This window comes from Ambystoma mexicanum, chromosome 11, assembly GCF_040938575.1.
Source record: "Ambystoma mexicanum isolate Mex_15411 chromosome 11, UKY_AmexF1_1, whole genome shotgun sequence".
NCBI lineage: Eukaryota > Metazoa > Chordata > Amphibia > Caudata > Ambystomatidae > Ambystoma > Ambystoma mexicanum.
The window spans coordinates 266,880,537-266,905,033 of record NC_090934.1 but is presented as its reverse complement, the minus strand read 5'-3'; the positions used below and the strand labels follow the sequence as shown (position 1 = coordinate 266,905,033).

The following is a 24,497-nucleotide window of genomic DNA, read 5'->3' as shown; positions in this document are numbered from 1 at the left end:
CATCTCATTTGAGACAAGAAGCAGGCCCTACACGCCACGCTTATGGGGGAAGTCTTGAAGAAATTGAGATACACAAAACAATGGTATTATGAGAGGGGAGACCGGGTGGGACCTCTGTTGGCAAACAGGGTCAGGGGATAGTAGAGGGGATAGACGGGTGGAGAGGATCTGAGACAAAGGTGGAGGTATGGTCGGCCCATGAGACGTGATACCAGGGTGTTTTGCCGAGTTCTACAAGGAGCTATGTAGGAGGGTGCGAGAGCCAGGGGACCAGGCGATCAAGACATACTAGGATAGCTTGGCAATCCCAAAGATTACCGCTGAGAAATTAGCGGCCCTGGAGGCCAAAGTAACTGCTAAAGAGGTAGTGGCCGCCATAGGGAGACTGAATGCAGGTAAAGCCCTGGGGGAGGGTGGGTACACCAGACTTTTTAAACAATTCTAGGAGTTGCTGGCAAGGGTTTATAATGCCTCCAGTTAAAATAGGCAAGATTCCCCCCACCTTCTAGGATGCCACAATAGTGGTCCTACCCAGGCCAGGTAAGGACCTCATGTACTGTTAGGCGTACAGACCCATCTCGCTTTTGAATGTAGATGCTAAACTTTTCGCGAGGGTTCTGGTCACCAGGCTTGAGAGGGTTGCACCCGGCTCAGACAGGCTTTATTAAGAATCGTCAGGGGGCAGACAATCTACGCAAGACCCTACACGTGCTGCACTCACCCATGGTTAAAGAAAGGGGAACCTTGCTGTTATCCTTAGAGGCCAAGAAGGCTTTCGACCTCGTAAACTGGTCATATTTTAAAGGGGTGTTGGCATCAGTGGGGATGGGAGAATTGGATAGCGGCCCTGTACTCCAGTCCCAGGGCAAGAGTGGTGGTGAACGAGGAAGAGTCACGTCCGTTCGGGTTGGGAAGGGGAACCAAGCAGGGCTGTCCCCTATCACTGCTCCTATATGTGCTGGTCATGGAACTGTGGGCAATAGATGTCAGGGCTGACAGCCAAATTCGAGGGGTGCAGGTGGGGGAGGAAGAAAATCACAATTTGCGGATGATGCCCTCCCATACATATCCCGCCCCAGGCCTCCATCCCGGCTCTATTGGAAAGGCTTGAGGTATATGGGCAAATGTCTGGTTTCAAGGTGAACCTTGGAAAATCCGTGGCATTACCGATAGGGCCCAAGAAAACCCAGATGGGGGAATATGTGAAAGAACTTGGTTTCCGGGTCCAGGGGGATGGGTTGACTTACTTAGGGATGGAGATACCGGGAGACCTGGGTGACATATTGGACAGGAATTTCCCCCTGCTATTGGAGAAAATAAAGGGGAATCTTGACCAGTGGGCCAGGCTTAACCTGTCCTGGATGGCGAGACTCAAATGTATTAAAATGGTCATCCTTCCCAATTCCTGTTCCTGTTTCAGATTCTCCCAGTGGTAGTCCCTGCGCCCTTTCAAGATATAATTAAACGCACATTACTTCAATACCTATGGGTGGGTAAGAGGCCCAGGATAGCATATGGGACCCTTGTCCTCCCAAGAGAGGAGGGCGGTGGGCCTCCTGGACCTAGGGACATACTATTGGGCAACTCAGTTGCGTGTGTTGGTAGACCACCTGGACTCGCAATCGGAGAAGCAATGGGTTGCAATGGACAACTCAATCCTTTACCCAGATACCCTGGGCGAGTGGTTGTGGGTCCCACAAAGGGAGATACCACGTAGAGTCCGCCAATATCCTATGCTGGAACTATTGTGGTCAATCTGGAGGGAGAGAAGCGACATGAGATGGAACACGACCTGGCCCTTCCCTCTCAGATGTATCTGGCACCCCCGTTAAGGAATCTCATAGCAGACCCAGGTCAATTTCAGGAATGGTACGAGGCAGGGCTTTGTAGGATGGGGCAGATGTGGGAGGGGGAGAATTATTGTCTATGGGAACCCTGGAGGGACTCCTACATATTGGCCAGCTCTCCCATTTCCGCTATTTGCAATTGAAGGGAGCTCTCACGGCCCCATGTTGGGGGCACAACTGGAGATGGGACCTCACAACTTTCAAATCTCTGCTGTTGCAGGGCGGGGATACAAAGGGCTGAATAGCTAGCATCTGTTCCTGAAATCTAAGCCCCTGTGGGAGCCGAAAGACAGGGAGAGATGGGACAAGGACTTTCAAAAGGAGGTACTGGATGAATTTTGAGCCGCCATGTGTAGACGGTTTCCCAATCCACGGTTTCCCTCCAGTTTAGAATGCAGACCATCAAGATCCTGCACTGTTGGTATCTCCACCTGACCCCCCTGGCCAAAATGTACCCAGGAGCAGATTCAAAGTGCTGGAAGTGTTGAGCCCCCAGCGCAGACTATTACCACATGTGGTGGGGATGTGCCCATATGCAGACCTACTGGAGGGAGGTCCTCTCCTGGATTAAAGGGCTTGACAGGATCACGCACAGCTTATCCCCATGGGGGCTCCTGTTTGGGGCATGGGAGGAGGATGAGGGAGAGGAACGGGGAACCACATGGCCCGTACCCTCGTGGTAGCAGTTGGATGTTGTGTGGCGCAGTTCTGGAAGAGGAATAAAGCCACTACGGAAAGGGAATGGCTAGGGAAGGTCAGGACGATCTATGAGATGGAATACTTGACATACATTCTCAATGAGTCCAGGGTCAAATTGGAGAATGATGGTTTCCTTTTTTGCAAAGTATGGTGCCTAGTCCGAGGGCTAGCAAATGCAGGAACTCACAATTGCCTCTGAAAGTAGTTTTTGTGGATGTAAGGGTTACATGCCAAAGGGGTGCAGGAGGCAGTGGGGGTGGGGGTGTCTTTTAAAGAACATATAGTAAGAACAAGACGATTGATGGTTTTTGCAAATTAAGTTTATTCTTTTTCTTTAAGTGCCTTAACCTCTTGTTACAAAATGCTAATAAAATTTGATTCTCAGAAAATGGGTTTTGATTGGTTGAACGTAGTTTCTGAATATATGTTTATAGGAACAATGTTCTTTGATAAAAAGAATAAACTTACTTCTTGTAAAGCGAACATTGATAAAAGCGTAACCTTCCTTCGCTGCCTTAAAATATTCCTGATTTTCTTTTTCAGCTAACTCCATTAAAGATAGCATATATGCAAACAATTGTGCCAAAAGCATCATATTGGCTCGAGACCGAGTGAGAGGAGATACCCAAGGGGATTGATTCCATTGAATCACAATTTTTCAGGTACATTCTGAATGCTACCCGATAGCTTTGATTCGTTTGAAATTGGGTCACTTGGCATTGCGTGCGGTGACAGAGATTTGACAAGTGTGTTTTAAAAAAATATATGAATACGAATAGTGAATTCCTGGTAAACCGGGTAATAAAGGAGTGGAAAACTAAGAGTCGCAGTCCTTGAAGTAAGTAGGGAGATCATGTGGTGATCTTCCTATGGAAAATGAGTGTTATGATAGATCCTACTGTAATTTTTACAGATGGTGACAGTAGTTTGTCTATTAAAGAAATGAAAATGAAGACTAAACTGTGGAACTGGAACGACAAATGTAACAAAAACTCTCGAGAGAATTTCATCATTTATGCCTCCATTTTGTTGAACTTGTATGTTTCCTAATAAGGTTCTAGAAGCAGCTTTTCAAATTTTGATGTAATCCTCACCCGACTGGGGAGGTTTTAGGACCAAGGTGGAACCAACCTGAAATTATTAAACATTGGCTAATCTCATGCGATTTTTAAAAGATATTACAATAAGGTATTTTAATCAATGTGTATGTAGTATTGATTTAATCGGTAACAGCTGATCCTGAGAACTCTGTGAAAGAATCAAGGATCACGTTCCATTTCTGTGAGAACATTTTTATTGGAGGTATTGAAAATGGTTGATATTAATTGCAATTTTAGATGTTATTTTGAAAATGTGATGTTGGGTAATAATTTTTGTTTTTATGCTTAAGCCAAAAAAAAGCATTTATTATAATATATACAAAATAAACGTTTTTATCAGTATGAATGTTCAGTTTGATCAAATAGAGAGCACAAGTATGGCGCTGGCCCAGTCACTTTGCGAAGCCGCTCAACAGTCGTCTTTAGCATATGTCTGCATCCTAACATGCCCAGCAATTATTGGATCTACAAATCTCTCCATCTTATTCACAGAGTCTATGATTAATTTGCCTTTCCAAATTTGGTGGCCCCTCTTCTCCTTATCATTGAAAACCTCTGTATTACCTATTAAGCTTTCCTTCCAGCATTTGCAAGGTTGTTTCTTGTCTCTAGTGATGTGCACATGCCACTACTCAGTCCTTTTTTTGGGAGGGATAAGCACAGGAAGAATGACCTATGGGGATTGTTGGAGTCATCCTGACAGGTGGTTATTTATTGACATAGCATCCCATTACCTTGAAAGGATAGCCACATCTGATGGGCATCTTTTCTTTCATTAATGCACCTGCAATGTGAGGGGGAGGCTCACTGGGGCACAGTCTCATTGATCCCTGTTCCCAATAATTTTTCCGTAAATTGGGTCTGATTTGATTTAGAATATCAAGCAACACAGATATCAGAAGGGAAGCTCCAGTTTATAAAATGGTGACGTGTTTAGCAGCCAGGACTTCCCGTGTGATTTCTGAAAGGCATGGGTGTCCCAGATATGCTGCCAAGGAGGATTTTGAAACTGCTCTTTAAACGTTCAACATCAATAAAATGGAGCAACTAGGATGCATGGTGGCTGGCAGTGAGTGGTGTCAATGTTTTAAAATGAAAAACTGTGACTGGACCGCCACCTAAAGCACAAACTATGTTTGGAATGTTATTGCGACCTAGGTGCTAGATGTTTGCCTTCACCACTAGGGTAAAATCAGTGGACTTTTTCCTGGACTTTCTATAGAATATAACTGGTGGTTTTTCACACAACCCTGAATTTGACATAAAGAAAATCTTCGGTATTTGGCAAATACTGCTGGATTTACCACCATCTTCTAACTTGTACTGACCCCCCTGGGTAACAGCAAAGCAGACCCAACTTGACTACCTGAATTTAGGTAATCCTGTGCACAAATCTCATGGGGATGTCGAGAACATTTACGAAAATGATGGGGAGTGGTTCAGTCCTTCAGTGGGCCAGCGAAAAAACGGTAGCTGTCGAAAACTGTGGTAGAAAAAAGAGAAAGGCTAAGGGTCCCTCATAATCCACAACACTAGAAGGATGTGCTTCTGCAGCTGCAGTATAACTTGCATAAGCCACCGCCACCTGCCTTTTGAAAAGCTGACATCTAGATCAAGTTGACATGAACCCAGAATAATTTAAAACAGTTTTCATAGCCCAGACAAACTGTAGCTCTAAAATGTATTACTGGGGCAGCCCCTTTAATGGACATGAAAATAATGCAGAAATGTGTACTGTAATTTTTGCATTGCATTGCCTTAGTACTGGAAACCTAAACGCATGGGTGACAGGGCGTTAGCAAAATGCGTGTAAGGTCTGACACCCAAGCCAACGACAAGGAAATGGTTTGTTTCCTGCCTTGCTGCACAGGCTCACCACAAACTGTCAGTGTACAGTTAAAGTTTCTTATCTGATACAGTTAATGGCCAGTTAGCGCACAAGAGACAACTCTCTACACTTGCAAACTCAAGTGCCCATAGGATAGAATGAGAGGCAACGACTAGCGGGTGAACATGATTGCACTTTGAGATAAACACAAGGCCTGTTCTGCATAAGGTTACAATGCTACCGCTAATGTGCCACCCTTTACTGTTCAAAAAGTGTGTATGATGAATCTACACATGGAGGGTGGCCATCTTGCGGTTAATAAATAGTTGGCCGAGGAGATGGAGAGGGACAGACGAGAGAGCTTGGTAAGACTGGAGGGGCTGTGGAGAGCAGAGAATAGCCAGGTCCACACAAGGCAGATCCTGTCAACCACGGATGCAGCAACCTGCTGTGCAACAGAGTCCTCTCCAAACGTGAGTGTAACGTGGATGCTTCCTGTGTGCATGGAGACTAGATGCGTGCATTGTATTTTAGCAAGAGATGTAGGTTACCAATGCTTTCAAATAAACACCACTTGTTCTAGTATTTACCCATTCAAACATGTTCTTTGCTTGCATGGCAATCTTGTTAATGGGTGATGTTATGTTATATCTGCGTTTGCTGTAGATTGTTTAGTGAGATTGAGAACCCTCACAAGATAAAGCATCATATTAAAATGCATTCAAATAATAACTCTTTTGTTAAGCGTATATTTAATTGCAACTAGATATAATGTTAACTCTAAGTTAGTCACAAACCTCATTTCTCTGAGAACATGTTTAATCATGTTCACAACGCCAGCCACTAGAACAGCCTGTCATTTAGCGCTAGATACATGGACCAAGGTGTTTTAACCATGAAAGACGGATGACCACAGGTCCATTCTCACAGCCTCACACAAGGTGGAGAGAACTGAGATTGTGGTGTTGCCTGAACCACAAGCATTCTTGTCAACGTCACACAAAAAATGCTGCATGGGGCATGTAAATGCAGCTCCAGTTTCACCTGCTAACTGTGGCATTCAGATCTTCAGAGTTGATGGTGCGCCTGTCGGATGAGGTCATGAATTACTATTTCTAAAGTGATGGGAAGATGGATCTGCCTTTGTGGTTTGTCAGAATCAAAACACCATTACGAAACATATGTATATACGTTTAAAATAGTAATAATGTATGTCTTATATAGCGCTACACACCAATAGATCTCAGAGTGCTGAAATAACAGAAGAAAGTATTACCCCACAGAGTAGTACTCAATGTATTGACTTTGGAAGGATGAAAGGCTGAGTTGACCCTGCCGGGACCGGCAGGATGCTCACAGATAGATATCAGGGGCGAGTGCTTAGCTTGCTTTTCTATCTGACTGACATTACACAACGAATTGTTCATTATTCATATTTAAAAGGGTGTTCTGCAGCTACTGCAGCATGGTTCAAATGCTAAAATTGTAACAAAAACATTTAGAAAACCAAATATGAAACATGTATACATTTTCGCCATTTTCTACTGATGATGATGTCAAATGAGCAGAGATTTACAATACAGTGTCTCCCTCTTTGTGTTCTGTCTCGTGCTTGGGTGTTATCAGGTGCGCACTCTCTGTTCTTCATCTCAAGAATGCAGTGCAGATTTACAGTGCACACGCCAGAAGTTATCCACTGCAAATAAGTTGTTTTGTTATGATTTGTTGAGAGTGCAAATACATCTGTATAGTTTTGTTTCAGCTTTGTGAGCTGTGATTAATACATAACTGGCTGGGCATTTGTCTGTTCAGAGGGGATGTATCCTACTGCATTGAATTGTATACAGTTGTTAATTGGAGTAACGAGTTTCCCATACATTTTACCTTGGGTTGTCTAGCTCCTTCTTGCCAATTGTGAGTGAGCATTATACTGCACACGGCACCTTAATCACGCTGGTGCCTCCATTACAGAGAATCTAGACGGCCAGGTAGGCTGTGGGCCTTCAACTAATCCTGGACAGCTGTGGAAAAGTAAAAAGGAGGACCAAATAGATTGTTAACATTGTTCTCAACTCACCTGCAGATGTCACTGCCACGTGGATGACAGTGACCGTGATCGCGTAGTCCCAAACCCAGCGCTTCACCACCGCAGCAAACAGTAGACCACAGGTGAAGTAGGTGAGCTCCATGGACAGTAGGTTGACTGGAAGGTAAGGCAGAGATGGCAAAAGACACAATTAGCGCACTAGATCTGGTAAAACCATGGAATGTTTGCTGCACAGTACTCATCCCAGTTTTCAATCCTGAGTCAAGTGCCAAAAAGAAAGTGGAGAAACCACGCCTCGTCTTGGTTCGCTTTGAGAATAAACTTTTTTAAAGACGTAAAGTAACTAGTTACATCTAGTTGGATACATGGGGTATGTGGGCAGTTGAAAGCTCCAGTGCATGCTACTCGAGCTTGCTAATGCACAGCTGCTGAATGTCCGGCATCTGTGGAGATACCAATCCAAACTCCCCTGAGGTGGTGCAATTATCTATTGCAGCAATTGTTGGACTGCATTCTTACAGGACACAGCTTGCCATGGTGAAGTCTGACATATTCCACTGCGCGGTGTGCGTAATCATATATTGGCGACAGTATTGTTTGTATGGGAAGTGAATATTAAGCTATGCGCCTACCCTGTGTGCAGAGTGATTATTAGTATAAGTGACATGCTTCGGCTGCAGACATCTAACCCAGACTGTTATTCACTAGCCAGGCCCAAAGAAAGGTTCACAGTCTATATCACAGGCAGGTGAGTGGGAGGCGCCTATCTTTCATTCAGAATGAATTGCTAATTCAAAGATAACCTTGTTTCAGATATATTATTATGCCAAATGCATATATCTTATATATTTGCATTGGTGCCAGCGTTATCCAATTGGGGCCTGTTCTTATGCTTCTCCCAAACCTGGGCTTTCTGAAGGCACAACAGTTTTTAATGACAACCTATTTCGAGGTGAGTTGCATCAAAAGATAGGAGGTTTTCAATTCTCATTAATATTCATTTATCTTATGAATTTAATAGATCAACCATTGTTTTTCATCGAAATCTGTGAATTGTTCAATTTTGTGCTTTTCCTATCAATGTTCCTTCACAATGGGTTATTCAAAATTATACATATTCTTTACACTCCATATCATTCCTTCACAATGAATTAATGTCCAAAGTTCTATCTAACCATAATCGTCATCTAGTCTTTGTTTAGCCCTGAGCGGTATTTTTGTGGCATATTATACCCATGTATTCATAATCATCGTGTGCAGTTGTATATGCTATGACATACGTTGATCCAAAAAGTTGTGCACATGTTTCCTATTTCTTGATCTGCTCGTTTCTTTCACTGTGATCCTGTTTGGTGGAATCTTCCTGTAACCTTATCATAAGGATTTCTATTTGGGTTCTGTCCTTTGGATGATTATCCTGTTTCATATTCTTCATCATGAAAGAATCTACCTATGATATAGACTAAGCGTGTATTTATGGGACGTTATGTTTACCAACCAGCCGTTGGCATCTATGCCCGTAGCTTCAACTTTGGTTTTATAATCCCTTAATGGACTATCCCCAATTCAGTGTTTGAAGATTTGCTGTTTGTTCTAAATGGCATAAGTAAGATGTGGTGAGATCCTGTAGGTAGGTAGGGAGGGTATTTGCACACTTAACTGAACACCCTTCAAATAAAGCACATACAATGAAAAAAGACAAAAAAAACAGCACGCTAGAGCTGGTCCATTCGGTGGTCTGCAATACTAAAATGTTCCAACACAGAGTAGCAGGCAATGGAAAACATGCCCTCGACATGCTAGAGCCTCTGAAAGGCTAGTGTGGCTAGGGCAGAACATGTTGGCTATTTGGAACTCTGACACATAACTGACTCCTGCCGGTATCAACACCCTATCAGGAAGTCTTATATAACACCCTGTAGAGTGGCATATCCATGCTTCTATAATCTAGCCCCTCTCCTTCCATTGGGCTCCACATTGCTCGTACAGCACTCTACACATGAATGGACAGACTTGTCTAGGTCTCCTACAGGAAAGGCCCAAACCTGATACACAGCTTCAGCCTCACCTGTTATCCGGACTGAAACGTACGACCAAATCTCACTGCACGTACATGTAAATCCATGCAGTGAGATGAAGCGTGTTAAAAATGGGCATGGCCTTGCATCTGCACCTAACCATTTGGACAGCAGCTTCCTACATTTAAACTGAAAACTCACTTCCAGATCTCAATTCGCTGCCCTATCATTTTCCATTTTACTGCATGGCACAACAAAAAGACAGTGGTGCTCTCATTCTGGCACTCTTCACAACGTGTCTGAACACACCCTTGTTACCCTCAGCTGTCAACATCGATTCTCTGTAGTGCCCCCTACACACAAAAACTCACTCACAAAGAGTCATTTCAATTAAATACAAAAGGGTGCAAACAAGATACCAATTACCGCTAAAAACAAATGCTTACATGGGTTTATTTCAATGTTGCCATTGCATACTGGTACTTGTAGTGCATCGACATTGAGATCAACCAAACTGCAGGCAGAGGTGTGTAAATAAAAAAAAAACAAGACCCGGTCAGCTACTCGCCCCTGACATGGGAGCCCTTGGGGCGTTAAAGCTGGTGACCCTAATCGATTTCACAAGAGGTAGTGGGCATTGTGGAGCAACACCCACATACATCGCGTGTTTTATTTGCCTAGTTATGCAACAAATGAGTACATACTCTTTACTAATGAGTAACTAATTAAACAAAGGTGTAACAACACTTTAGTTACTTCTGACTAATCACTTATTATTTCATAACACCCAGTAGCGATTTGTATTTTATTAGTTGATGACTACTCATTACTAAACGGTTGTTACACTTTTGTTGCATATTGGTTATATATTCAATAATTAATTGTCACTGCACATTATTAGAAAGGGATACCACATTGGCTAGAAAAAAAGTACAAAATATTAGCTGTATTGTGTCATAGAAAATAACTGCACTGGATCTCTACACTTAATTTGATTGATTTCTTGTCTGATGTGTTTATTATTTTTTCCTACATATGATGTGCCGTTTGCAAATTCGTTCTATCATCTCTTAAAACCTGATTATTTAGTAATTGCCTGGGAATACGACTAATAGCTCGCTTTGAAGTATCGATAACTGCTCTGGAAAAGTTTTCTTGGTGCTTTTCATTTATACATTTTGAGTTTCAAGTGCATTTCCCTGTACCGCTCTGCCGATCTCCCAGGTCTCATAATTTATGTTCTCCAACCTGTACATCATGCCATTTATTGCTAATGTCTTAACAGGGTGTAACCCCTTGTTTTCCCCTCCTTTTAACCTGCTGACCCTTTGCTCTCTTTTCCACAGAACCATGTGTCATTCTGCCTCTTATTAAAAAAAAATATACCTTTAAAATTAAAATAAGGGAACACCGCTCCCCTATTCCTCCCTGCAACATAGTACCTCTTCCTACTGAGAATTTTTACTGCTGGATAGTTTTCCCAACTTTTTCTCACTTTTGTTTTTTTTAAACCTTTCTGTTTGAAACCTTCTTCCAAATTTCATTCTTTCAAACTTTTTTCTGAATTTAGCACCATATACCAAGGTTTGCCTTGCGATACCTCTGATAATGTAATATATGAGTTTTATATCTTTGATCAGCCACTGGAATCAATCCTTATTGGAATGAGTGAAGATATGAAAAGTGACCCTGGGCTTCCTACAACATGGGCATTGGAACTGATCAGTTTTGTAGACTCACCTAGGAATCCATGTTTCAACATCCAGACCTGTTTGGTCCCGAGAAATTCACAATGTCGTGAACAAAATACCCAGTAGCTCTCAAAATGGATTTGTTGAGGAAATAAAGCTAATTAAGTTATGTTTGTGTAGATATTATAGAAGTAGGGCTGAACAACCCGCAAATATAGACTTGAAAAATATATATATATATATATATATATTTCTTTGTATGTTTTGTCGTATGTATTTGCTCTTACATCTTTATATGCCATGTCCTTATAACTGTTCAAGGATTCAAAAAACAATTTTGAAGAATAAACCCACTTTAAATGTAAGCGTTTTGAGTTGGGGTTCTTAGAAAATGGATTGGAATATTGTCACATGGACCGCCATGTTGGTGTTTTAGACAGGAGTAGAGCTAAGCTGCAGCACATCATAGGGCAGCATCAAAAAGCACATTAACACAGTTCTAGAAACAGTAAAAGAACATGCGGAACTAATGGGACCCAAAGGCTTTTATGCCAAAGTATAGCCACAACATCAAGCTCCAAGTTGAATAAACATTTCTGTGATTGTGTCCTTCCTTTAGGCGACAAAGCTAATACAAATCACCCTACGTTAGACCCTAATATTATTGAACTTTTTCTTGGAAAAGCTGAAACAAAAAGGTGGACATGTTTCTCGAGCACAATATCCCTACTCAAAACCTCTCTCAGTGGCTTAGCCTAGGATTTGGAGCTATACAGAGAAGAGTACTGGGTTGTGAGAATGATAAGAGAAACCCCTCAAGGAAGCTCCCACATCTTCGGAATGTCAGTCCAGAAAAACTAAGCACCCCGTGAGGGTCCGGAAATGAATGATAATTGGTTGGCCGAAGACCAACCGCCTCATTTACAGTGTAAGAATATATATTCATTAGTCTTTAGTTATTACGTAGCTATTAGTTTAACTAGAGTGAAGCCATTATAAGATGACCAGAATCGCCATTTTGTTTTCTCACTCTGCTCTCTCTAACGTTGCCACTTTGGCTCATGTAAAACTGCTTTGCTGTAGATATTATTTTACTTCAATGGTCCAAGGCTAAGAAACATGTTGAAACATTACACTGGAGAGCCAGACAGGAATGCCCGATTCCCTCCCTCACGTATCCTTGAAGACAGAGAGCAAGGCATATAATCAGTACACAAATGCCAGCGAGTCTCCTGAAAGAATAGCAAATGTACGAAACTAGCATTTAAAGAGTTGAATTATGATCTTCTTTATGACCCCCCTTTCTGAGCCCAGTGAGGCCCCAGAGAGCAGGCTGACTTCTAGAGCGAGAATCGAAACTTAGAAATAGGGAGGCCTGGTATGTGCCAGTCTCCTTCGCACAGCTTGCCTATGAAAAACAGAAACGCTGTGTTCTCGCAGTCAAAGAAGGGCGTCTGTAAAAATGGAGATTGCAACCTGTTACTAAATATGGTGGTCTGAAGTGTCATATTTGTCATTATGGTCAATCGTCGCCTCTAATTCAAAGGGAAATGAATTGGGGGCCGCATCAATTGTGTCATTGCTGATTATAAGGTGCTCCTTTTGTATATATGTAACTGATGTACGACTCTTTTTTGCTTGCGTTCCCTGAGGTCTGTTAGACACACGTCGCAGGGCGTGGGACCACTTGGCCAATTGGAACTATTTGTATTGCAATAAACCCTAGATTTTGTGAACAGAACCTTGTGTTTGGCGTATCTATTCGTGTGTGGTGACTGTGCCTTGTTTCCACATTCGAGGGTCCCTCAGGGGCCCCTTCAAGATGGCGCCCGAATAGGGTCCCTCCCCCACTTGTTCCATCGTATACATTGCAAAATAAGGAAGGTGACAAGAACGGCGAGGACGGAAGCGATCGAACGGGGATCGAGAGGTGTTCGGGGCACCCTGCGTAAGTGATGAGACTCCTTTCTGCAGATCTGCACACCGCTGATCCCTGATCGACGTCCCCGGCCAGCGAACAAGGAGGCGAGGGTCCCGAAACGAGGCAGAGCCTAGATGCGCAGACACAACGTCATTGGTTGCGTCAATATACGGACGAATTGTGTCTTGAAAAGACAAATTGGTTGATCAGGTGAGTCGTACCCCGATTTGTAAGTAATCCTGATATTGGGTAAGTTTGATTAGCCAAAGGGTAAGGTTAAAACATGCCTGGGGTATTGTCCACGTTAGCAGGATTTTTCCGCTGAGGTGAACAATCTTTGGAAACTGGCCAGGAAGCACCACCGGGAGGAATGCCGGCTTATGAGATGTACATAAAGTATTGTATGGGAGCGATAATTTGTGGGACTTGGCATAAGCAAACCAGAAAACAGGAAAATCTTCAGTGGCCGATTGATGGGAGTTTTGAGATGGGACGTATAGATAACCTGGAAAAGGTGTTGATGAGTAAAAGAGCACGCGCTGGGGCACTTGACACCCTTAGGGACTGGAGAAGGGAAGCAATGCTCAGATACAGAAGTAGAGAGAAACATGCGCGTAGGCATAAGTCAAAGATGGAGAAAGCTGAGGAGAAGGAGGAGGAGGAGTGGAGTAACAGCTTGAGAAAGGCAAGGCAGCACAATGAATTAAACATAGAAAAAATATATCCACAAAGAGAGCTACGCACATCAGATGAATTGATAAACAGAATTTTAACTGAAACAAAACAGGGCCCGAGGAGTGAAACGAAACAGACTACGACAGTAGCTGTCACTCAACCCCCTCCGCAGTTCAGCTCCTCCCAACGCCAGCACAACCACAGGCTGCATCAGACACTGCACTGCCCTCTAGCCAGCCAGCCCCAGGTGTTTTGCAATTGCCACAGCCCCAGCAGACAAGCTCCCCTTTCACTGCCCCCTGTGCACCTTCCGATCAAGAGGGTGCCACTGTTCCGACTGACCCTCTCATGAGTGGAATTGAGCAGAATGAATGTATGAGAGTAACTCGTAGCGCGATCAGCAAGGAAAGAAAGCGTGAGCTGCAAGAACAAGCAGAGATATATATAGACGAGCATGATGAGGGATCCACGCTAGCGTCACTGTGTTACTTCAGAAGGAACAATGAAATGCAGGTATTGTTGGAATGCATGGGGGAATATTTGACGGGACAATGGAAAAAGTTAATTGGAAAGTTACCACCGCAATGATTGTTGGATTTGAATGGATTAGCCCGTTGTAGAGGGAGAGATGAGGAGATAAAAGAGCATGTAGATAGACTGTTTGAATTGAAGAATGAACTTGAAGAAGAATATTCTGAAGTATTCGCCACACCGGGGAATAAGAGATAAAATATTGAGCGGGGTAGAGACCGGCGATTTTCGTTACCAGCGGCACAAGGTAGTGCAGCACTAAAAGTATGTGTGCGGTAGGCACAAAAATGGATTTCAGAACCCAGTATTCCCACAATGGAAATACATGGAATATTTGATGAATACACTTTAGCAATGAAAAGGAGAGTGTTACAAACGATCGTTGAGTATTTGATGAATAAAGATAGAAGCGAGGGAAAAGTGAGCACCCCGGAAGTGTTGGCGGTATATAAGAGAGCGATGGAACGGGGAACAGGAGAGACAGCCTTATCCCTCGATCTGGAATATTGTTGCATAAGAGGGAAGGGGGAGGAATAGTGAGTGTGGCCTTCCCCATGAGAGAAGTGCCCCCTACTTTTGTACCAAAGGTAGAGACTCCCGGAATAGGCAATGCGCCAGCTCAGGTAATCCCAGCATATTACACAGCCCAATATGTGCTTGTTCCCTTTTCCAGGCAGGAAGTAAATAATCTAAAACAGACAATCCCAGACATAAGGAAAAATCCATCAGGGTTTTATAAAGAAGTGGAGTCCTTATTGCAGTCATCAGTGTTCATAATGGGTGATATAGATCTAATATTCCCCTTAATTTTGCCAGCGGAGATATGGAAACGAATAAGAAAGGTAGATGATGAGACAGCCTATGGTGCCACGTGGGCGAATTTAATATTGGAGGATAAAAATAAAGCAGTGGGAGCAGAGACAGGGGCAAATATGTTAGCACTACCGACAAGGATAATACAGAAGTTAAAAGAACTGGTCCCAGAGAAAAGAATCCAATGGGACAAGATGACGATGTGTGTGCAAGGTAAAGACGAGTTGGCCACAGATTATTTCAATAGATTCAAAGAAGTATTTACAGATTTCAGTGGACAGGATGTAAGTACAGAAGCAGGGAAAAGGTTATTTGTGGATAAATATGTGAGGGGATTAATACTTCCAATTCAAAATTTTATAATGACATCAGAAAGCGCATGGCAAGCGAAAACGTTAGGAGAAGTATTACACATGGCTCAATATTATGAAAACAGGGTAAATACTGAGAAAGAAAGAGAAGCGAAGGATAGAATACATTTAAAAATACGGATGTTGCTCCAGCAGGTAGCAGGACACAATAGGGGAAGGGGAAATGCACAGAACAGGGGAAATTTGGGAATGCATGGAGGGCCTTTGGGGTTAAACCAATGTGCATATTGCAGATAGGAAGGACACTGGCGGGCACAATGTCCGCACTTGCAAAATAGAGGCGGAAATGGTCAGAGAAGACCTCATAGAGGGCACAGAGAAACAAATGGTCATAACAGACATCATATGCAGCAGCATCAGAATGATTAAGGGAATGGTACACAAAATCAAGGCCAGGCTCCGAATCAAAATATACAGAATCAAAATCAGCAAGGTGCACAAATGGGAAATAGAGGAAGAGGGGGGAACATTTTTGATACTCAGACAGGTGCATACTATAATAACAGTGGTGATTACACATCAGATGATGTGTTGTTACCCCAATAGGACAGCCCAGTACAGGGGTCGGAACCAGTGTCTATTCCCGTGAATCAGAAAGGACCCTACGTAGAAATGAAGATCGGGAATGAAGAGCATAGATTCCTCATAGATAGCCAGTACGCCTTTGGCATAGTCCATAACTTTGGCCGATTATGGGCCGAGAGAGGTTTCAAAACATCCCATGGGGCTAGAATACAGCATGGCCATCTGATTGTACGATTACTGTCTGCACTTATGTGTCCAAAGCACCTGGCAATAATGAAATGCGAGGCGCATAAAAAAGTGACATGTAACGCATTTGCGGTGCGCATGTGGTACAAAGGAAGCTGCTCTGACATTCTAGAGCAATGTGCAAAATGCACGGAGGCCTTGCCAGATGAATAGGCAATCCAGGCAGACAGAAAACTGGTATAAAAAGATTGTAGACATTGAGTGAACTATTTCAACATCCGGAGAAGCACAAGAGCAAACAATATTCACAACAGGCACAGCGGAAGAAGAAGGACGAGAGAAGAATGTCGGAACCTGCAAATGCCTCCTCTTGCACCAATGCTGATAGCGAGTTAAACGTGGTACATAATAAGGTGAAAAAGGACATGGTCGAAAGAATTGTATGTTGGGTCTAACTATAGTAATGTGCATAATGAGTATATTAGCCCCAGTGTTGAACATAACAGTGTTATGGTACCTAGAGGAAATGCACCCTCTTGAAGTACTTTTGCCCATGATGAACATTTCCACAACAGAAAGCCCAGTCCATGTGATTTCCTATACCTTGTCCCCAATGGAAGAGAAACATAGGGAAGGATATGGGAACAACACATTGCTGTTAATAATGAATATGACACACTCAATCCTAAGAAAGAATAATTGTTGGGTTTGTGCCCACCTGCCGCAGCATGGTGGTCAGGGAATAGGATGGTATGTACAGCCCCTGCCCTTAACTTCTGCATGTTATGCTTCTCTGAGTGCCCTATATTATGGGAAATGGAACGAAAGTGAAACTGGGCAACTAGATAAAACAAATATGAATGAATTCGAGGAAGTAATTATGAAACCGGTGGGTTGCTCCGTGTTCCAAAAAAGACTATTAATTACACCAATAATGCCACAGGATAGATTGTCTGTACCTTATAAAACATCAGTGATCACGTTCCACATGAACCCACATGGGAATAAGGATGCGGAACCCCCTTCATATACAGTGAATTATAACCCTCATTCTGTCCCATTCTGTCTAAAGAAAAAGGGTTCTTTCCAGGTAGAAACATTTACCAGATGCAGGAATATAACATTCCTTGATAAAGAAGTGGAACCAATATATGTGGGAGATCCTGTGTATTTCATATGTGGAGAAAAAGCATATCCTTGGTTACCTAGGAACTGGGGAGGCACGTGTTATTTGGGATTTCTGTTCCGCTGGGTGTTTCTTTTAAAAACATCAGACATAACCAAATTGACTAGGTCACGACCTCACCGTAATATTGGAGACGGATTGATTGTAGAGGACATAGCAAAATCATTCATACCATTTGGGGGCCAGGCGATAAACTCTTATAACATAAGACGACTGTCTAGGATATTAGAAGAAACAATAAATGGAACTACTGATATATTATATAATATGACTCTTGAAGAAAAAGGAATTAGATTAATGACACTACAAAATAGAATGGCCCTTGATATAATCTTAGTTGACCGTGGCAGTGTTTGCAAACTCGTGGAATCAGCGTGCTGCGTATTTGTAAGTGACTCCTCCCCCACGATTTTTGAGGCGATAAGAAAATTGCATGTGTTAAGTTGCGATCTTTATCCCCCTGAAGGCGGTTGGCAATTGAACATAAGCTCCTGGTTCTGGGAAGTGTTGCGATCCTGGGGATGGAAACTATTTGCAATCCTAGTAGCAATCCTAGGAATATTCGTGACATGTTGTTGTTGCATACATTGTCTCCCCATAATATGTACTGAAATTAGCGAAGAGTGTGTACAAATGATGAAACAAAAGAACATTACTAAAATAAGCACTCGCCATAGTAACGAATCTGAAACCATTAAAGAATTCATGGCAATTGATATTGATAATAATAACAAGGAGACAAAAAGTGTACATGAGTCCGAAGTTGAATCAGATTCCGAATCTAATCCAAATACTTGGTCGGAGGAGGATGCAATGTATGGATGAGATGTTTGGCTTATGGCCAAGAGGAGGGTTTGTCAGTCCAGAAAAACTAAGCACCCCTTGAGGGTCCGGAAATGAATAATTGGTTGGCCGAAGACCAACCGCCTCATTTACAGTGTAAGAATATATATTCATTATTCTTTAGTTATTACGTAGCTATTGGTTTAACTAGAGTGAAGCCATTTTAAGATGACCAGAATCGCCATTTTGTTTTCTCTCTCTGCTCTCTCTAACATTGCCACTTTGACTGATGTAAAACTGCTTTGCTGTAGATATTATTTTACTTCAATGGTCCAAGGCTAAGAAACATGTTGAAACATTACACTGGAGAGCCAGACAGGAATGCCCGATTCCCACCCTCACGTATCCTTGAAGACAGGGAGCAAGGCATATAATCAGTACACGAATGCCAGCGAGTCTCCTGAAAGAATAGCAAATGTACGAAACTAGCATTTAAAGAGTTGAATTATGATCTTCTTTATGGCCCCCCTTTCTGAGCCCAGTGAGGCCCCGTAGAGCGGGCTGACTTCTAGAGCGAGAATCGAAACTTAGAGATAGGGAGCCCTGGTATGTGCCAGTCTCCTACGCACAGCTTGCCTATGAAAAACAGAAATGCTGTGTTCTCGCAAACAAAGAATGGTGTCTGTAAAAATGGAGATTGCAACCTGTTACTAAATATGGTGGTCTGAAGTGTCATATTTGTCATGATGGTCAATCGTCACCTCTAATTCAAAGGGAAATGAATTGGGGGCGACATCAATTGTGTCATTGTGTGGGACCACTTGGCCAATTGGAACAATTTGTATTGCAATAAACCCTAGATTTTGGGAGCAGAACCTTGTGTTTGGCGTATCTATTCGTGTGTAGTGACTGTGCCTTGTTTCCACATTCGAGGGTCCCTCAGGGGCCCCTTCTGGAACATGCATAGTGTAGTCTGGTATGGGAGCAGTATGTTGGTCATGGCAGCTGTTAAATTATCATGTTTTCTAGGCAGGCATCCCCTACTCAAGTGTGTAAAAACACTTTATTCAAAATAAAAGGATATAATGCCGATCTAGCCTTATCGCTATGAGAGAATTTCCCTACCTAATAAAACAAAGCTAAAATAGACTTTGAAGTCCAAATTAAAGTTCTTCCGTCAGAATCCTGTCCACTAACTGACCCTACCACTTTAGAATAAACATCGAACTAAAAGGAAAAAGGGAGGCTTTGTTCAATAGCCTCAACAAGGTGCCGACGTGGCCCAATTTATACTTGATGTGCTTGGGGCTTCAAAATGTCCTTTTTCACAGCACAGGTTATTCTTCCAAGTCTTTGTATCAAGTCAGGGTTTCACTTTCTCCTGTTCTCAAAGAAACTGCCTCTTGTTGTAAACATTTCTATTCTTCTGAGATTTATTGAAAACAACCAAACTATAATGCTGTACCTTCTGTTACGTGCTCAGTCTTAGTTCAAAGTTTCATTTTCTCTTTTTCAATCCCCCTTTCATAGGAGTTTTGCACCCACAGGTTTCTCAGGCTCCCATAACCTTAATCGCTTTTGTTGTTCACAATGTTTGTATTTTTCTCAGTCCCCCTTGTTAGGTATGTTTTTCTACAGTCCAATTGGTATTGGACTCTACAAGGCTTATCCCTTGGTGTCAAGGCCGCAATTTATAATATATGCGTGTACTACCCAAGGTTGGTAGAATGGCAGAACAGCCAGGCTTAGCTTAGTAGGAGGAGTGTGAGCTGTAAATCAGTAAAAAGAAATCAGAACATATATGAGTCTTAGGAAACACTTACACACTTGCAGTTATATCACAAATAGTGATTTATTTTATATACACACACAAGGCAGTTATAAACTCAAATAAATATCATATCAACATCAAATGTTTTAGAATATTAAGGGAATAAAGCAGGTTAGCCATTTGTTATATCATTTTCTTATCCACACATGGAGTGACTTCAGTTAAGGTCAGTAAAAGTAGTTATTTTGGTTCCATGTGTTAATATCCCCGCAAATATATCGGCATACAAAAATATCGCCATATATTTGTGGTGATATTAAGGCATGGAACCTGCGGGGGGCACCCCCGCAACCCCTGCATTATTTTTAAAGGAGCGGAGGACACCCCCGCAACCTCTGCTCCTAAAATACCCAAAATGACTCCCCCCAAAAAATTATCGCATATGGCCGTTCCAGACAACCATATATACCACAATTTTTTGGGGGGGAGTCATTTTGGGTATTTTAGGAGCAGAGGTTGCGGGGGTGTCCTCCGCTCCTTTAAAAATAATGCAGGGGTTGCGGGGGTGTCCCCCGCAGGTTCCATGCCTTAATATCACCACAAATATATGGCGATATTTTTGTATGCCGATATATTTGCGGGGATATTAACACATGGAACCAAAATAACTACTTTTACTGACCTTAACTGAAGTCACTCCATGTGTGGATAAGAAAATGATATAACAAATGGCTAACCTGCTTTATTCCCTTAATATTCTAAAACATTTGATGTTGATATGATATTTATAATATGTATGTTTTAAGAACAATAATCACAGGTAAGCAATACTAGTGGCAACTCTTATAAGGCTTGACCCTTGCCCAAGTGCATAGGAATGAAAGAGTTCTGATGCAAATCTTCTTAGCACAGGTAAGTTACGAGTTAGTTGGTCTTGAATTAAGTTCAGGAGCTTAGGAGAAGCCTTCCTGGAGGGACATAGGCTGTCAGGCTTGGGTGGTTTAAATTTGATGAACACCCGAAGAGTGAAGACAGTGCTCCAAAAGCAAAGGAGTGACACAAACAGCTTGAGGTAATTTTCCCTTAAGCCCCACAGCAACTTGAGAGTGAAGAAGCTGATGAAGCCGGGGTCCTTCTAGATGCAGGGCTGAAAACCTGGTCTCCTAGTCAATGTCTGTGGTGACGAAAAGGAGGCCCTGGATGGGCTTCTGCAGCAGTAGTCAAGAGAGGGACTCACCAGCACAGAAATCTTAACATTTCCATGTTGATTTGTGGTTTTGGCGCCTTTTTCTCAGCACCGGTAGCTGACGATCACTGCCGGTTAGAATCTTCTTGGTTTCTCGGTCTTGCACTCTAGTGAGGGAACTTTGAGGAGGGGATTTGTGCTTCTGGTGGTCCACACAGATGCCACAGACGTTCCAGCGAAATTCGTCAACAGCAGGGCAATGCACTTCAAGGTGACCAAGGTACCCAGCCCAGAGGAGAAGTCATCCTTAGCAGAGTGTCCCAGTCGATTACAAAACAGGGTCGGGACAGCAGCGGTACTTCAGCAGTGCTTCTGCGGTTACTGGAGTAGATACAGGTGTCTCTTGTCATCGTCTTCTTTGGAGCTTCAGTTACAGTGCTCCTCTAACATGAAAAGGAGTTGGCGTGCCCTTTGGGGAGTATATGAACAGCAGCTGGGCACAAAGAGTACTAAATAACACAACAGGATAATGCTGCAAAGCACGAAACAAAGCACTCAGCACCTTGCCTAGTGTGCTGAATTGGTGGAGTGCCTTTCAGTAATTGGGTATTTTTCTTGTATCAAATCCCACCCCTAATTACAACCATATTCATGCATGGTGAAATATATAGAAAAACAAGATGACCACATGTACCACAACATTTCCAGTGTATAATTTATACTGTTTTAATGCTGTAAAAAGTTGCAAACAAAGATTACCATGTGTTGAATAACAGAATTAAAAAAACACAACAATTATACATTGAATCGTAAACATGGAGAGGGGAGATGAAACAATTATTTACATCATTCATCAAACATATGGTTACACATAACCAAGGTTAAAAAATAAAGGAAACGGATGCTGATAAGTGCAAGTGTGAACAAACGAAAAACCCAGTGCTCAGAATAAGAGGAAAGAGCAAGAGAGGAAAAGCTTCTCTGATTTAAAAAAAGGGAAAGGAAAGGATAAATGAAACCGTTTCATAGTGACAGTTTCATGTATTCTAATTTGAGCAACAATCTAAACAAATCAAATAGAGGTTGGAAATCCCTCAAATATCTAGTATTAGTATACAATTTATTTCCAAATGAGTCTAAAGGTTTTTTTAGAAATTTCTTTTCGGAGATCTTCTCATAAGACTCATATAAGGGAAACCCCCAATTCTGCCTTCTGTCCCAAAAGCCTTGCCCTTTATGCAGGAACCCATTAATTTAGTCTAATGAACCTTGCAGGACAGCCAGCTGTCCAGTTCAAACTGGTTCCAGCCAGGCCTAACCTAAGACAAAGGCCAAAGAGGATTTGGGCTCCTCCCTATTTTCCTGCCTCAGTTGACACACTGGAGCCTAGGCAGGCTTAACAAAGGTATCCCGCCAAAGGCACAACTGAAAGAGGTCTCACTTCCACCTGGAATGGTAGAAGAAGGGCCAACAAAAGACATACAAACCGGAAATGGCGATACAAGAAGACTGGGGCCATTTTGAAATAATGGTCACCCATGGCTGCTTTACTGCAGCTCTGAAAACAGCCTGCAATTAACAAGCACAAAAATTATAAAAAAGTATCCACTGCCACCAGCCGTTCGGGTTTGTCTGTCACTGTAACTATAAAAGTTAAAGGAGCAGTGGGAAGGGAGTTACTAGATAGCCCCTCATCACTCCACATAAGGTGGTGTGTGCTGATCCTATAAAAAGAAAGGCAAGTAAGATAAAAGTGCCTTACTATCCTTGACAACAGTAGTTCTAAGGAAAAAGTAACAATGAATAAGAAGGGGAGCCCAAAGGCCTCCCCACCAACACTACACATAGGGTGCTGTGTGCTGCATTAATTTATTACAGATGCCTGTAGTGAAATACATGGAGGAAAGCATGACTCCATTAAAAGTAAAAATAATATAGTACCAGAACAAATAGGGTTCCCAATACAGAGCAAAAGAATGAGTGAGTGGTAAAAAGTCCCACTCACTCAGGAGAGTAAAGCAACACATCCCAGAAGTCTAGAAAAAGTGGCGGAGGTCTCTCAGGTTGAGGGAAATTGGCACAGGAAAGAAAAATTCTTTCATAGAGTATTTGCACATTCAGTAACCTTGATAGCTTTCACAGCTCTTGCTCTCAATGCTCGTATTTTCCTCGGTCCCCTGTGTGAGAAACGTGAAGGTGTCTCACCCACTAGTCCCCGGGGATCTGTCATCCAGGTGGCCAGGACACGGCCATCGCTTTTGGATCCAGTTCCTAGGGTGTACCAGGCGGGAGGACACCTTGGTGAGGAGTCTTCGGGAAGTGAAAGTGGGACACCGAATGGCGAGATGTGGTATCCCCTTCCCTGTAACAACTTTACCCCATCCTATATTTAGGAACTCACCCCCCCCTTTTCCCAACACAAACATTTTGTCACAGACAGCTCAATACAAGAGAAAACGCACTAACATCCGAGCCGTATTCCGGACATGTCCGAATACAATGGTCAGGCAGGGTCAGGCAATTACTGCTCACCATTACACACACCTGACTTCCATTACACTTCCCTACACGGATAAAATGTGGAGCACCAAAGCACACTCTGAGCAAGGCAAAGCACACGAGTAAGCAGCAGTTCAAAGATGGCAGTTTAATACAAGGCGAAAGATGTCGAAACCGAAGAGGATTGCAAGGAGGGAAGTGCCCTTGACCTTTTCAACGAAAGACCGTTCCTTTCATGAACCTTTGAGAATAGGAAACATAAGACCAGGAATCAAGGCTGAAGAATCCCGCATTGTGTGTCTGAGGTACTCGGGGCTCTATCGCATCGATAGTCAAGGCGGGGAGTATCGTTTGCTGCCTTGGTACATTCCTTGGCTCGTACAACAAAGCAGCGCCAGTGAAGTCAGCACAGCCAGTGAGTTGGGGAGACTGATACCAGACCGGTCTGTGTTGAAGCCAAGGTTGCAAGCAGCAAAATTGTTTCGTGAATACTGAAGAGAACAGTGTATGAAGCGTATGTGGCAAGCAACGTGAGCACAATTAAACCAAAGATGAGTGATTGAACTTTGAAGCCAAGATACGATATCGGAGACCGAGTAGTGGGTGCTCATTCGAAAGTCTCTGGGCCTGATTACGACCCAGGCGGTAAGTTACCGCCTGGGCCGTGACTTTACCACCATGGCGTAAACTACGTTTACGCCATGGTGGTTGGCGGACTTACCGCCCCATTCCGAGTTTGGCGGGGCGGTAAGTCCCCAATCCCCATTTACCCTTCCCCATTCCCATTTTTGCCCCATAGGGCATAATGGGAGTGGGGAAG

The 24,497-nt window shown here is 42.9% G+C and overlaps 1 protein-coding gene across 8 annotated transcripts in view; it reads right to left on the bottom strand.

The window, feature by feature from the left end:
- Positions 1-24,497, bottom strand: part of LOC138503358 (putative transmembrane protein 244) — a 262,341-nt gene that overhangs the window by 32,495 nt on the left and 205,349 nt on the right. For all 8 annotated transcript variants that reach the window (XM_069623008.1, XM_069623007.1, XM_069623012.1 and 5 more), the window contains one exon: positions 7,552-7,677. In XM_069623008.1, the coding sequence (XP_069479109.1) occupies positions 7,552-7,677 (126 nt within the window). The remainder of the gene's footprint in view (positions 1-7,551; positions 7,678-24,497) is intronic.